General features: G+C 39.1%; 1 protein-coding gene across 1 annotated transcript; it reads left to right on the top strand.

Annotated features, from left to right (window-relative positions):
• The first annotated feature begins 723 nt into the window (after positions 1-723).
• On the top strand, positions 724-15,004 carry LOC141764078 (A-type potassium channel modulatory protein KCNIP2-like). Its single transcript, XM_074629010.1, has 9 exons — positions 724-2,040; positions 10,920-11,018; positions 11,152-11,276; positions 11,434-11,503; positions 12,229-12,299; positions 12,961-13,068; positions 13,156-13,260; positions 14,681-14,743; positions 14,847-15,004. The coding sequence occupies exons 1-9, from the start codon at positions 1,968-1,970 to the stop codon at positions 14,892-14,894; spliced, it is 762 nt and encodes a 253-aa protein (XP_074485111.1). The 5' UTR covers positions 724-1,967; the 3' UTR covers positions 14,895-15,004.
• The last annotated feature ends 764 nt before the right edge of the window (positions 15,005-15,768 follow it).

Raw genomic sequence — 15,768 nt, forward strand, 5'->3', positions numbered from 1 at the left:
TTATGAGCTACAAAAAAAGAGGTTGAAACTTTAATGGAATACCCTCCTGTTGACATCCCTCTTAACTAACTCATGTCTGTCCAAAAGAAGATGATATTTTACAAAAAGTTGTAGGAAAAGTAAAAAATACTTAAAAATGTTATAAAAAAATATATATATATAGATGAAAAAGCTACTCAATTTATCCCTTACTGTAAACCTTGATGAAGTCCCAGACGGGCTCAAAGTCTTAGAGGGTTTAAAATAGAAGTTTATGATGGGAAACAGTGGAAATCCTTAAGTTTATCCCATAAATCAGCTTGTGGCCTCCTCGGTCTCCACCCAGCTTATATGGTGTGTGTTTATGGATTTAATATTCAAATGATTTTTTCCCGAATGGTGACCTTGGTGCCTGCATTTATCTGAAATATGAGTGAGTCATTGGTTAACTCTGTTCAACCAGCTCAAGGGCTGAAGGATCTGACTGGTATTGATCCGCAGGTATTACTTCTTCCTACCGAGCCAAAGCTGCTCTAGTCCAGAGCCAAGGTGAGACCACACTGTTAAGAATTTCCCAGTAAAATAACAGTAAAGAACTGGCAGCAGGGTTGCCTTTATGTTACTGTAAAATTAACATTATTATAATGTCGCTGAAATGTACAGCTTTTTACTGTTAATGAAAAATACAGTTTGAACTGATTGTTTTTTATTAATTTCACAGTATTTTACAGTTAATTTACTGTTTAAATATGCATTATACACTTGACTGTTTTTCACCTTTCTTTTACATTATCTTACTGATTTGTTTTAATGCACTATTTAGGTTGTATTTTTTACATACATTTTAATAAACATTGTTTTTTGCCTAGATGAATAGACTTAGCAGGTTACAGACATAGGAATAGTCACACTAAATACAATTAAAGGCACTTGTTAGGAAAAAGGCTATAGTAGACTTGTTCACACTTTTCCCAAAATGTGTGTCTCTAGCTGGCTACAAGCACAGAAAGCAAACCACAACATGTGAGTGAAGAACATCACAGAGCTAATTCACTGATTTTACAATCATGTACAATGTACAAGCCTCACATGTGCAGATCAGGTCCCAGAATTAAAAAAATACTGCATGAAACTGTTGCTGATGATACTTTAGACAGATGATCAGCAGTAAAGTGATGTTTTTTAAGAATGCATTATAGTTCAGTTAAAAAACGGCCTATGAGCGTAATTTAACAGGTTTTCTTTTGTATTAACAGTAAAGCACTGTTTTTAGCAATAACAGGTTAATACTGTTGAAATCCTGCTGTAAATTAACAGCAATTGTTTACAGTGTACTGAGCCAAAGCTGCTCTATAGTCCCGAGCGAGGTGAGAGCATCCATCAGTGGTGCACAGATCAGCAGATATACACTCCCACATCCCACATCTGTCTGTCTATCCGTCTGTCTGACCATCTGTATGTCTGTCTATCCGTCTGTCTGACTATCTGTATGTCTGTCTGTCTGTCTGTCTGACTCCCTGACTCCCTCTCTCCTGCTCCATCCCTCCTCTTCCTCTTCCTCTCTCCTCTCAGCTGTGATGGTTTCTCTCTCTGCAGATGCTCCAGCTGACATCCTCTTCATCATCTTTGGATGTTTTTGACGATCAACACTGTAAAGTCATCATATTTCTGCCGTAGATCAACTTTACATTTTACATCTTACATCTTTAAACCCTGCAGGAGCCTCTCAAAGTGACCGCGTGAGGAGCAAGCTGGTGCTGATGCTGAGCTTTGGATAGTTTGGAGAGGGAGACACGAGCGCACGGACTTTTTTTTTATCGTCCCTCTATCTGCGACCAGACACACACACACAGAGGCTGATGCGTGTAAAAAAAGTGACATGCAAACAGGAATGAAGTGGTAGATGAGCTGTGGCTCCGACGCTGCACAGATCCTGCAGGTCCAGGTTGGTCTGGTGGTCTGGGGAGAACTGAACAACAACAAGAAACATGAAATCCAGGAGTCAGGACCAGAGTTTGTCTGACTCCAGAGAGCTGGACAGATCCTACGACCCACTTACAGGTACTATAGTCTTTGTCATCTTTCTATTAAACTGGAGAAATTGCTTTGATTTACTGCTGTTTGCTGACCTGACTGAGATTTTCAGTGTCGAAAGTTTGCCTAGTTTTGTTTTTTAAAAAAAAAGAAAAAAAAAAAAGCTCTGTTTCATCATCTGTCACCAGCTGCTGCAGGGTTCAGTGTGTGTGTGTGTGTGTGAATGTGACAGTCAAGCTCTTTATCATTTTTCAATGAATTATTATTATATAAGATGAACTTTGCATCATTGCTTTAGCCTGCAAACTGTTATATAGAAGGACTTGGAACTGAATTGAATGCTTTTAAATCCCAAATGAAAGAATTAGAAGCAGATTCCTTAAGATGTTCATGTTTTTCAAATTTACCTGGCTATGCTTTTTTTCATTTGTTTGTCTCCCTTTGTGTTGTTTTACCTAGTTAGATAAAGGTTAAATAAATACATTTTAAAAAAGCTATAAAAGAATAGGTACAAATATTTCTAAAAGCAGCCTCATGTCATCCGTGGCAGGTCATAAGTGCAGGTCAATGCAGGTCAGGTCACTTGGTAAAGGATGGGTGGTTCCCTGTAAAAGATGTTGCAGTGAGCACATATAACTTCTAAATATAAGTACTGAATATAAAGCCAACATCTCCACATGGCTGCGAGGACTGTATTCTGTAATATAATGGATGTAACATTAGTCTGAAAACACATTTTGAATTACTTGTTTTCCATATTGATAATAATGCTGACACTCAATTAAACATTTTGAAAATTGATTAAGTGTTGAAGACATTTATCAAGGAACACAAAGCCAAAGAATTTCTGGTTCCAGCTTCTATAAAATCTATGTATTTACTTCATTTTTTCATTGTAAATTGATTACTTTGGGGTTCTAGGATAATTGTGTTTTCATTATTTCCTGACAAAATGATTAATAGATTGTGAAAAACATTCAACAGATTGATCGATAATGAGAATATCATTAGTTGCAGCCCTAAATAAAAAATGTAAACGGCCAAATGCACTGTGGTGATAACTGATATTGCAGTGGTAAATGCTCTCTCTCTCTCATTGGAAAGAGAAAACAACATTAAAAGCTTAATGTGCTTTACAACAATGTGGGAACAACTTTGTATCAGACAAAAAGTCACAGATATGAGCATCAATAGTTTCCTCTGGTGGTGTAAACATGGACATATAGCTCAGATAAACTAAAGTAGAGAGAGGAGAGAACAGAACAGAAACAATGTAAGAATAAAGGAGTGTTGTCCATTACTGTACTTGTTATCTAAAATGAGAATTGTGAGTGTGTTCGTGATCTAATTAGATCAGAGAGGCTCCTCTGTTTGTCAGACTTTTGCTTCCCTCACAAGTGCTCGCAAAGTCTCTTTAGAGATCAGTAAGCATCTCAGAGTCCGTCTCTCTCTCTCTCTCTCTCTCTCTCTCTCTCTCTCTCTCTCTCTCTCTCTCTCTCTCTCTCTCTCTCTCTCTCTATCTCTATCTCTCTCTCCATCTCACACTGTCTTTCTTGTGACAACTTCCCAAAAATAGCATTTTCCTTTAAAAATAAATGTATAAAAATAACTTACACAAAGAGTGGCACTGTTCCCATTTAGTGCAGGATATTTCTAAACCACTGTATTTGATATAGTATAGTATAAAGACAAAGTTTTATTTACTGATTGATGTAGCTGGCACAATAGCCAGAGTGATTTCCATTCAGCAGCAGGTAAACCAAACAGTGAACAGGTGCATGAACACAGAGGCTTCAGGGGGCGTTCAGGACACACAAACAAACCTTTTTTATGAAAGACTGAAGCGCAGCGGCGGCGTGGTGCTCAACAGCCTGAGGCTCAAAGCTGTATAACTGCAGCCCTTTACTGTTCAACTCTATTGTATCTGTCAAATAAGCACCCGACGCTTTATCAGCTGTATCTGAGCAGTAAATGGTGTTATACGTGCAGCTGCTCTGCTACTAAAGCTGCTGACAACCTCACGTTGTTTACTCCTGACTGTGTCTTCATACATTATAGATACTGGATCTTTTTTCAAGTCATCACTTTCTACATTACACTTCACGTTACGGCGACCCTGACTGACTGACTGACTGCTGTTGCTGAGGTGCAGCTGAACAATGATATCATGTGTATTTTTTTAAAGCTACAGCTCGACATTTTGGGAAGTACACTCATTTTAGGTTCTTGTTGAGACTTAGACGTCACATCTGCTCAGTAAATACGAAGCTACAGTACCGTGAACAGCCAGTTAGCTTAGCTTAGCATCAAAGACTGGAAACAGGGGGGATAGCTAGCCCAGCTCTGTCCGACAGCAACTCATTTATTAACAGTTCACATATTTGTTTAATCCGTATAAAAAACAAAAAAAGTGTAAAAAACTATGACTAAAATTACAATATATTCACTTATTATGTACTGAAAAATTAATTTCCAAGGCCTCCACCATTTCTGACAATGTCAACAAACACGTCACAACTCATGAGCTTGGAGCTTTCAGAAACTTTCCACGTGAATACCAGAAGAGGGGGGGCGTTCATATGGACTCTTCTCGGGGAAAACGGTAAACACGACCCCTTTTGAAGGCAACAGAACTCTCGACAAGAAAGCAAAGTGTGAGTGTGTTTCCCAAAACTATTCCTTTAAGATTCATGTACTAATTTGGGGTGTCTGCACTGACTCTCTTGGCTGGGTTAATGGAATTTACAAACTAATATTGTCTTCAGTGTTACCTTTGTATATCATCTCTAGTACACTTGCATTTATGACTGAACAAGCCTGTTTTTTTTCTGTGTGTGTTTGCATGAGACAGGTGATAACGCTAGATTTTTATTCATGACATTATTTTAGAGTGCTCAAGGTTTTTTTCCCTAATGCATGAAAAACTGCCAACAATGATATTATAGATATTGCGTTTTACACAGTTACATGGCAGATTTCAACATAAAATCCCCTCAGAGCCAAAAAAGATTTCATGTCACAGGTGCCAAATGGAATTGGCTGGACTGATGAGGAGAATTTTAAGATCAATGTTGTGTAACAGATAATCAAAGCTGATGCTACGTAACCGATGGTGACGTGAGCCTCTGTGTGAGGACACATGAGGGCAAATGAATAAACCTCTGTGACAATCACTGGGGAGCTCACGATGTCAGTGGAAGAGAAAGAGTGTGTGAATTTAAATGTGTGTGTATCCATGGTTTGTGTGAGATGGATGTCTATAATCTGAGCCATGTCCTTTCAAAGGATTATGGTAAGCACGCATGCTGTTGCCCGGGCAGCATTGTATGTTACAAACATTCATAGAGCGCTGTATGACCCTATTGAAGCAGCCACAACCTCCCAAGTAAACTCAAAATGCCACCGATGAACGAAGAGTTTAGGTTTAGGTCATAATAAAATGAACATCACCAATTATTTCATGGTTGATAAATCACTTGATTAATTCCTTTTACGTTTCTTTCTTCACTTATTCCTGGCTAACAGATGCTTGCTTTTTTTTTTTCGTTCATATGGGAGACTTTAGCCAATCACAGGTCATTTCAGAGAGAAAGCGTTCCTATTGGCTGTGCTCCGGCTGGTGGGCGGTGCTTAGTATTTCCTCAACAGATCTCAACATGGCTGCTGGGTCACAAACTTTCTAATTTTACAGCTAAACAGTACACTACAAGATGTTTCTGAAAACATTTGAGGAATGAAATAGACATTACAGTAACAGAATACTGATTCATATTTGATCAGCGCGGCCTAGTTTGAACCATTTGATCGGAGTTCGCGAGTGATTGACAGCTACTCAGAGACGGCAAGGCTCCAGCTCGGCTCTGATTGGTTGTTTTACTCCGGTCTGTGAAATCTTGCAGATTCCATTAGGAGCACCGGAGGACACAGAGGCACATGATTTTTTTCAGATTACCTGTTTCATGTACTAGTCAGGATATAGTGACCGTTTTATAATAAATAATAAAACATTTTAATCATAGTTGCTCCATTTCTATCCACTGCTGCTTTAACTTTTGGGAAGAAAGTTTAGTCTGTTATGGGTCTATAGAGGACACTGAGGTGTAATTTCTCTGTGGATTTGGGAGGTTTTGAGAGAAATGTGTGAAAATAATGAACTAATGAAAGCATAGTCTTACTTGTGGCTCATTGTTTTTTAAGAAAACCACGAAAAAACATAATTATGCAAAAAATACATTAATGCAGCTGCAACTTTGGGAGGCTTTAATCCTTCCACTTTGATTAAATGTACCCTGCTAATTCTGTTTACGTTTTGTAAATATATCTACAGTTGTACAGTATATTTTGAAATACGGGCATTTGCATTAGGCTACTATGGAGAAATGTATATTTTAGTAAGATATTCATATTTGTTTTGAGGCACCCTTGAACCTCTCAGGTCCTTTGCTATTAGCCAATCAGAGATGAGTATCGTAGCCTATTGTATACTTGGGACTAAAAAGAGCGAAAAACAGACCAAGAGAAGCGGTGAAATATGTCTATACAATCTGTGTAACTGTGATGAACAACTGTTGATTAAGAGCCGAGAGTTTTATATCAGTGTGTAACCTGTTAAATCTTGTTTTGGAGGTGTTTTTAGTCAGTATTTCTGCATTGGACATTTATCGTTAAAAGATAGAAGTTCATTAGTGTTTGTGTATATATGGGTAGTAAGTATCGGACAGACAGAGGGGTTTGGAAAGACTCTTACTAACTAACGTGCACTAGCAACTTCTTGGAGCCATAGTTGAGAGTTGGGCAAGCAGTGAGGACCAGTGCCAGTAGTCCATCCTGGAGGATGTGGCTGACTTCTGAAACAAAGGTACTACCTCTACCACTAAGCCCCTACACCCATGGCAACAGCAGCTATTGATATCTACAACAATAGGCCGAGAAGCCAATTGAGCCATACAAACACCACAAAGCAAAGACTCACCGAACAGCCAAAAAGTTAAAAAAAAAACGTATTGGAGGATGTTAAAGCTTTACAAATTAGATCAAGCATACCAGAAAACATATAACTCTACATCACAATCATTCAAATTGACCAAGTACATGCATTTCTTTAAGAAAATAATTCTCCGTGAGTAAATTTGACAGCCATCTTTTGACAGCGTTTTCTTTTCTTTGGGTCACCTAGATATTTTAGAGGTGTGAATCCCCTGGTTGGTTCTGTAATAAGCATCCTTTGTTACAGCATTCAATCATTGTGGTTTGATGTTTATTGCATGATAGTAATGGGGATTCATGTGGTAAATAATAGTGGCTAAGTATGAACACATGTGAGTTTTAAACTCACAATAACAGTACAACAGGCTACCCTGGCCTCTCTGCACCTTAGTCAGTTGTATGCCCCAATGTGTTAGTTTCTGTGGACACATCCTAATTTAATATTTTAGTAACCCTCACCAATTCACCTCCCATGCGAAGGGATTATCCAATGAAACATTAAAGGGTTATGCAATGGATAATCCTGTAACAAAATTGGAATTGACTGGATGGGCTACATATCTCAAAAGTCAATATTTTCAAACACTTTTTTTACTCGTTGCCAGAAAGTTGCCTGATTGAAAGCCAATTGATTACTGTCCACTTCAGAAGTTTGAGGTTTGGGAATGTCAGCAATTATTCTGTCTGATTATTTCTACCCTCAACATGAATTGAAATGCAACAATTTACGCTCTGGTCTCCTACATTAAATCTGCTAAAGGACTTTACAACGTTCTCATTAACCAACTGTTAAGTCCTTTTAAAAGTATAACTTGCTGTAAAGATGTACTTCAAAGCCTTGCGGCCCTCCTTTTCATGAATTTCTTTATTTCACAGTGTCTCCCACTTTTCTCCATCCACAGTTTAAGAATTTTCAGCTGGAGTTGTTTGCACCAGTGGATAAAAGAGTCTTAAAATGTGTTGATAACAGCAGGGACGAGTGCATTGATCTGCCTCAGAGGGCTGCATTTGTTGAAATTGATTCACACGATCAAAGTCACCCAGAGGGTCTCCAGAACTGAGGTGATATCAGCACCCGCTGAAATAACTGAGTCAGTGTTGTTCATCAGTCGAACCCTGGAGATATTCAGTGATCAGTTTGTGCTGTTGGACAGTTGAAAGGTCACTTACTGCAACAAGCTGCCACACAGTTAATTAAAACAAGTATGTTGCTTTTGCTCATTGAAACATCATGAACAGTCTGAACAAAAACCTTTCTAATATTGGCTAAAAGTGAGTGACATGCCTTTTTACATTCTGTCCAGCTTATGATCTTATATAACAGCTGGAATAATGCTTCAGCTGAGCTAGACGATATCGATAAGCTGCGTTGCCTCTCTAAGAACAACATCCCGCTCCATTTTTGTTGGATTACTGTACAAATAAATCACATCAAACAGCTGTCCTTGGAGAGCTTTTCAATCAAATATATGATAATAATATCTGCCCTGCACTCTGTCGAGTCTAAAAATATCAGCTAGAAAGACAGAAAACAGCAGGGAAGTTTTTTTGTTGTCTCCGTCTTTCTGCAAAATGGTTTTCAAGTTTAAAAAAACAAAACATTTCATTTATCGTTTTTATTTTTCTGCATCAAAAAGGCTGAGATGTGTGTGTCATTCTGATCGCCTGTATGTGTGTGGTGAGAGACGCCCTGTAAAGCTTTGTTTGTCTTTCCATAGTTGTGCAGCTGCTGTATTTGATCGTTTGATTGACATTTCCTACATAATGGCAGAGTAGCAACTGGTTTATTCCCACAGAATTAAATCATACTAATAATTTATGCTTATTTACAGAAGCTATACGCACACCGTCGGCAGATTAGAATTATTTTATATAACATGAAGGAGTAAGTGAGAAAAAGTGCTTCTGATATGCCCTCAAACAAAACATTGAATCCCGTGTTGCTGCAGTGCAGCTTTACAGCTGTTGTTCCAGACATGTCTCAGCTGGGAATGTGTGAGTTTCACTGTATGTTTCAACCTGTACTGCTGCTGCATCTATAACTGTCATTTAATTCTTGTGTACTTTACATTACCAATGAACATTTTCCAAACACATCGGTTTCTTAGAGTGTGAAAATAAATCTCCTTTCAAATGTGCTTAAGATAGCTGATTCATCACATTGAGCACCTTTATTTATTTAGTGTGGAACTTCATCATTTTGTGATAACGCAGTTATAAGATGCCACTGTTTTGAGCACATTCCAGATGTTAGAGATGTCTTCATGTGCACCTATCTCATCTTTTACCTGTGGGACATCTCAGTGCCAGCGTTTTATTTAACTTAAATCTTACAGGTTTTATACATTATTTCACCACCGTTCAGTCACCTCTAACTGTATTTCCACCACAGTTAGGTTTCATTGATTCACTGGCTTTTCTTGTTAGAAAATCAACTCCACAGGTTTTCTCTCTGGATCCAAAAGTGGAGTCGAGGTGTATCATCAATTCTACTTTAAAAACATCAAACCAGTGGCTCCACCTGTTTGTTTTAGTCTCCTGCGGTGCTCATGGTTGCTTCCTGTCTGTATATTTGTTTCTCTGACTTTGAGGCCTTAAACAGATTGACTGTAGTTTGATACTGCTCTCTAGTGGCAGGAAGGACACATGAAGGTCTGTGCAAACACGATTGTTTGTGTGCGCTTCTGTCAGCATAGTTGCTGCTGTCCAGCACCTCACGTCTCCAGCATCTCTTTGGGTCAATATAAAGTCTCTGTGACTGACTTTGGATGAGAGAAACTACGAAACAAGATGTCTTCAGCAAACGAAAGACAGTGAGACCTTTAAACAGAACACAAAGAGAAGTTAGCAGCAGACGCAGCTTAAGAATAGAAGGATGAAGACGGATGAATATGTTTTTGTTTTACTGTGGCAGGTGTGTTAAGGAGTTGTACGTAGTAATCATCTTAATGAAGATGATTGTAATCCATCAGATCAGGATTATCGGATGATTCACATGCAGCTTTGGAGAAAGTTATTAGCAGGTTACATTTAGAGAGAACGACTCGGGTTTCAAAAAGTGAGGAAGGACAACAAACAAAGAAGACAGCAAAGGAGTGCTGAAGCTCAGTCATCGAGAGTGTGAACATGTTAAAGGTGCTCTTTACGACATCAAGAGCGTTAATATAGCAATAAACAACTATTTGCTATGTAAAGATATAGAGGAGTAATGTCTACCTGAGCAGAGAATGAAGTCACTCTCCCTCTGTGTGTGTTTTAATCTGAGCTACTCACTTTGTTAACACAGCACCATGACGCCATCCCGACGGTGTCGTCTCAGAAGCCCACCACCCTCCGGTTCCCCCCCGAGGTTAACACTGTTATCTCTGTCAGCACTGTTGACGTTTTTTACACTTATCGCTGTTAGCAACGTTAGATGCTTAAACTAAGATGGTGAACATGATAAACATTATACCTGCTAAACATCAGCATGTTAGCATTGTCACTGTGAGTGTGTTAGCTTGCTTACATCAGCATGAAGCTAAAACATTACCACCTTATTTGAATTGGAAACGCTGCTGGTGTCAGTTCTTTTGCAAAAAGAAAAAGCACATGACTTCTTTCCATAGTATATCTGTAAATAAAGAATAACGTTGGACGTTTAGATCACACTCTGTATGACCTCAGTACGTCAGACCTCAGGATTCAGTCATTTCACTCGGCCCTCGTGTGCTGGATGCTTTCCAAACAGCTTTGATCCGATGGGTCACGCTGGTTCAAAGCCAGGTCAGCAAACTAATTGGTGCGCACTAAGTTGCATGGAAAAGTGATTCAAAGAATTTGAGTGTAGTCTGGCCAGTGGTTTATCCATCTGACATGGTGTTCCCAATGTTGGCCACTCTTATCTGCCTCTAATCTCTGCTGTGATTGGTTATTTCCAGGTAATCCACCATCCAAACCAAATAAGAAGACCATAAAGCAGCGGTTTCTCAAACTTCTCCCCTGCTGTCGCTCTGGCTCCAGCTCTTCAATTACGCAAAGCAAGTGTCAGGACACACAGTCCATCATCACTCACATTCCCTTTCATATGAATTCAGAGAAAATTTAACATGGATACTTTTGTCACTCTTACTTTCTTTAATTTCGCCATTTTTGCCACATCCGTACATGCAGGTACTATAAGTGATGATGATGAACTGTTGACGGTGCGTTACCGACCGGATGGGCTCGACCGTATCGCACAGCAGACCAACTTCAGCAAGAAAGAGCTGCAGGTCCTCTACCGGGGATTCAAAAACGTCAGTCAAAGATTCCTCTGAATGTTTGATTTGTGCACTTTTTATTCTTATGCGTGCACATGTATATGAATATGGGGTGTTTTGAATTATAGATATGCAAGAGAAAGCCTGTGTGTGTTTTTCATCAACACTATTTTGTATTTTTTCATTTCCACAGGAGTGTCCCACTGGTGTGGTGAATGAAGAGACTTTTAAAAGCATCTACGCCCAGTTCTTTCCTCATGGAGGTCAGTCGGATCCTCCTCATACATCTTTATTTAACATTTCTTTAGCCACATTTTACCAGTTTTTTTGTGGTATTCAAATATCAAGAGTCCAAATAGGAGCTTTTTTTATAAGGAAAGATCTTGCGTCTTCCATCTTCATTTGTGGCGAGTTTGCAGGTCTTTATTCCAGTCAGTTTAAATCCAGTTAATCCAGTTTCAGTTCATACTCTTGAGTTTGTAAAATGATGTTCAGAAATCATTTCAAAACATATGTATTGTATATTACTCTTCTTAACCTGTGGGGGGAAAAAACTTCACAATTTCAAGTTTGTGTGAATTATTGTGTAGAAAAGATTTGTAGTTGTAGGAAAAAAATTACTACAGAGAACTGTGTGAAACTCTGCACATTTTAACTTTAACCCTTCTTTTACAAACAAAAACAGGGGCAAAATGTATACTTGTTAATTAAATGTGTCACTTTCACAGTGTGGGAACTTTTAGTGCTGAGTTTCTCAGTCTTTGTGCGTCACTGTTGATTCAACTTCTGCATACATTTTATTCAGACATTAATAAATATTTCTATAACTACAAAGCTGTTGTAATGTAAAGTGATTTCACAGGTGTACAAGGGGTGATATAAAACAGCAGGCTTTAAGATTATTCCTGAACATCATTTCACAAACTCAATGACTCTTAATTTGAGTCCAGGATTTGAATGGTCACTATATTTTCTCTTTTCCCTCCAGATTCAAGTATGTATGCACATTTCCTGTTCGAAGCTTTTGACACCCGCAACAATGGATCGGTCAGCTTTGAGGTGACTTTTCCATCCCTCCGCTCTCTGCTGTCAACACAAATGTTTGTTTCCTCCTTATTTTTCTCCATTTCTGAGTTTTCTCCCTTCATGCTCCGTAGGGGCAACACTGTACTTTTGAAATGACAGACAGCACAAAGCCTCTTCAAAGAATGCTTCTCTTAGTAGTTGTTACTACTCTAGACTACCATCTGTCTTTCTAGGTAAAATAACAATAAGACATAGTAAGATATTTCATTAATTTAAATACATAAGGACGCTTAAAGTAGCTAAGCATATACAAATTTCATATGGATTTTCTTGGCAAGGACACACACAAGGTTGAATTAAAAAAAAAAAAAAAAAGAATCTCCTCCTCATAAAAACACTTCAATATGTAACTCCTTTACTGTCTTTACCATACGTAAATCAAAACTTACAGAGACCATGAAAAATATAATCTTCATAAGCACTTAGTTTGTACCACATATCTTTAATTAAGCTTGGATTTCAGAAAGGAACAGCACTAGAACATGTAATATTGACCCAGTACTAGCACACCACTGAATATTCCTCTTCTTTCTTTTACTTCCCCGTTCCTCTTGACCTTTTGGCTCACTCGTCCGGATGTCACTATCACTTTCCTGATCTCAGTCATGGCTCGGTTTTCTATTTCTTGCTGTAGGATTTTGTTGTAAGTCTGTCCATCATCTTGAGAGGCTCCATCACTGACAAACTCAACTGGGCCTTTAATCTGTACGACCTCAACAAAGACGGCTGCATCACCAGAGAGGTACTTGAACCATTCTCTCTTTCTCTCTGCTTTTCTCGCTGGCACTTGATTTGTCCTTATTTCTTGTCCGCCCTTCTGTCTGTCCAGGAGATGACAGACATCATGCAATCCATCTATGACATGATGGGGAAGTATACATACCCCTGCATGAGGGACAATGCTCCCCAGGAGCATGTTGACAACTTCTTCCAGGTAAAACACACAAATCATCAAACCAATCAACACTAACCCCAACATGAGTCATAGAATTTGTTCAAAACAACAAATGGTCCCTGCATTGATTTCCTTTTGCAATGTTTCACTTGAAATGTTATTTAAAAATAAGTTTTAACTTTAAATTGTGCTTTTACAGAGTTTGTACTGTTTTATATCTCACCAGAACTACTCAGCTGTTTTTCACATTAATCCCTCATAATGTACTGGTACAACATGTTTTGTGTACTATCTTTAATGCATGACAACGGGCGGTACTGTTCGTTTAACCAGAGGAAAAGACATACACTGTAGATAGAAAATAAAGGCCTAAAAAAGGCTGATTTGTTTGGTCTTCTTAAAGGTCCTGACACACCAAGCCAACGGTCAGCCTTCGGACCGTTTGGGGCTGTCGGTGAGCGTCTGTCTGCCTAGTTTTTTGGTGTTTTTGGTGTGTCCCGCACCGTCGGCTCTAGTCTGCCTGTGTGAGTTTTTCAGCCGATTCAGCATGTTGAATTAGCGGCGGTGCCCGTTGATGAGAGAAATCACTGCGATTGGCGGTTCAGCTCAAACAAATCAGTGCACGAGTAGAGAAACGGAAATGAGGAAAGCAAGCCAACGAGTAAAGTCAGGAGGAAAAATACAGAAGGCTGTTCTCATTTTTCATCTTCATCTCATCTGATCATTCCAATAAACACATATTTTCACAACGACGTGGCCATCTGCAATGAAGCTAAGTGGTGAGTGAGAGTGGTGTGAAAATGGTCGGCAAACGTCTCTTTGTTTCATGTACGTATCATAACAACGGCTTGTATATCGCAGTCCTAGGTCTTCCGGTTTCCCTTTTTGAATGACAAATACAGACTACCCCTGTCTGCTGGTATGGAGAGTTATTTCATCTCACGCAGGTGCAGAACGTACATGCTAGTTGGCAATTAACTGTAGTCTGCGGTGTGTTTGAGTGCAACTTTTTGGCCAAGACAAAGGTGATGTGAGGCAGCGCAACCGGTAGCCTTCGTTGCCGCTAGTTCTTTGATGTCGAGTTTGTGTGTCTGGGCCCTAAATGTGCCATGTAGAATTTTACCACAGGTGGTACTATGGAATGATTTTATGAGCAGGTCCCTGATTTGTTTCAGTGGGCTACCTCCAGGTTCGAGAAGTGAAGCCAATGCTGAAGTGCCTTAAACTTGCATTCTTTAATGCCAAAATGCCGAACTCAAGGCTTCAAAACTGTAGTCCACAAAGAAATGGGTGACATCACGGTGACTTTGTCCACTTAGTCTTAATATTTACTTAATATACAGTCTATCATTTGTAGTGTGTGGCAACGCAATAACCTTTCCTGCAGCCAGTTTCAGGCCGCTCCACCGATCCTCAGTCGTTGGTGTTAACCCCTGTGTCTGTTTGTTGCATTTTCCAGAAAATGGACAAGAACAATGACGGAGTGGTCACCATCGATGAGTTCTTGGAGACGTGTCAAAAGGTCTTCAGACGTTTTCAACCGTTGCTAATGCACATTTAATGACATAAAATATCCATTTCCATCCACAGCTTCCTCAGTAATTTCACTTTGTGTCTCCATCCAGGATGAAAGCATCATGCAGTCCATGCACATGTTTGACAGTGTGATCTAAAGCTTGGTGGACACAGACATGAAATCTTCCCTCCTTCCTGGAGCTCATCTACAGTATTCAGCCCCCCGGCTAAGAGTGGACGGTGCTTCTGCGCCCTAAACAGACTGGGGCAGGGTGCAAACGGCAATGTCCTGAGGATACCTACCCAAAAACCACCTTTTCTTGTGACATGTTTTTATTTTATTAAGTGTATAGGAAGGCATCAAAAGGTGAGATCTTGAGCCTTTGCAGACTGATTTGAACAAGCATATTTAATGCTGTAGAAAATAAGCATTGATGAATAGATGGCCCAAAAAACAGAGGTGGGCGACTGTCGTGGCCTCTTTACTCATACAAATGATGACTATTAACTTATTATATTTTCTCTATTGCATGAATGAATGTGCAGACACATGGAACAAATTGAACAATACTCAAAATGTTGTAGAGTATCACTCACTGTCTATACTCACAGTTATAAGGACGGCTCTAATGAAGGAAGTTTGAAATCAAGCAATAATCTGAAAGTAACGTGTTCATCATATCTGTCCTCAGTGTTTTTCTGGAGCTCACCACTCACATTTATTGTAATACTGTATAGTGTGTCTGCATGATGTGTCTGTTTTGACTGGCCATTGAAATGTTTAAAGTGTTGATATATTTTCTATATGGATGTGGTGACGATGAGGTGAATAAAACTACACAGTTGCTATGCAAAAGCACATAATTTATTATTATTATTGACCAGCTGGAATATTACATCCACTGATGACACAGTCCTCCGTGACTTCTTGTTACAGGTTTTCCAGCCTCAGGTTCAGAGGTCATCGTCGCCATTTTATAGTTTTTTTATTTTGTAAAATGTAATGAACTGACCAAGATCATGAGACAGAGA

The sequence above is a fragment of the Sebastes fasciatus genome, chromosome 3 (genome assembly GCF_043250625.1).
Source record: "Sebastes fasciatus isolate fSebFas1 chromosome 3, fSebFas1.pri, whole genome shotgun sequence".
NCBI lineage: Eukaryota > Metazoa > Chordata > Actinopteri > Perciformes > Sebastidae > Sebastes > Sebastes fasciatus.

Excerpts from the sequence above, each read along its gene's own strand:
- LOC141764078 (XM_074629010.1), top strand. The coding sequence starts at position 1,968 with ATGAAATCCAGGAGTCAGGACCAGAGTTTGTCTGACTCCAGAGAGCTG. Across the intron at positions 11,019-11,151 it reads CAGCTCTTCAATTACGCAAA|GTACTATAAGTGATGATGAT; the intron begins GCAAGTGTCAGG and ends CCGTACATGCAG. Across the intron at positions 13,069-13,155 it reads ACGGCTGCATCACCAGAGAG|GAGATGACAGACATCATGCA; the intron begins GTACTTGAACCA and ends CTGTCTGTCCAG.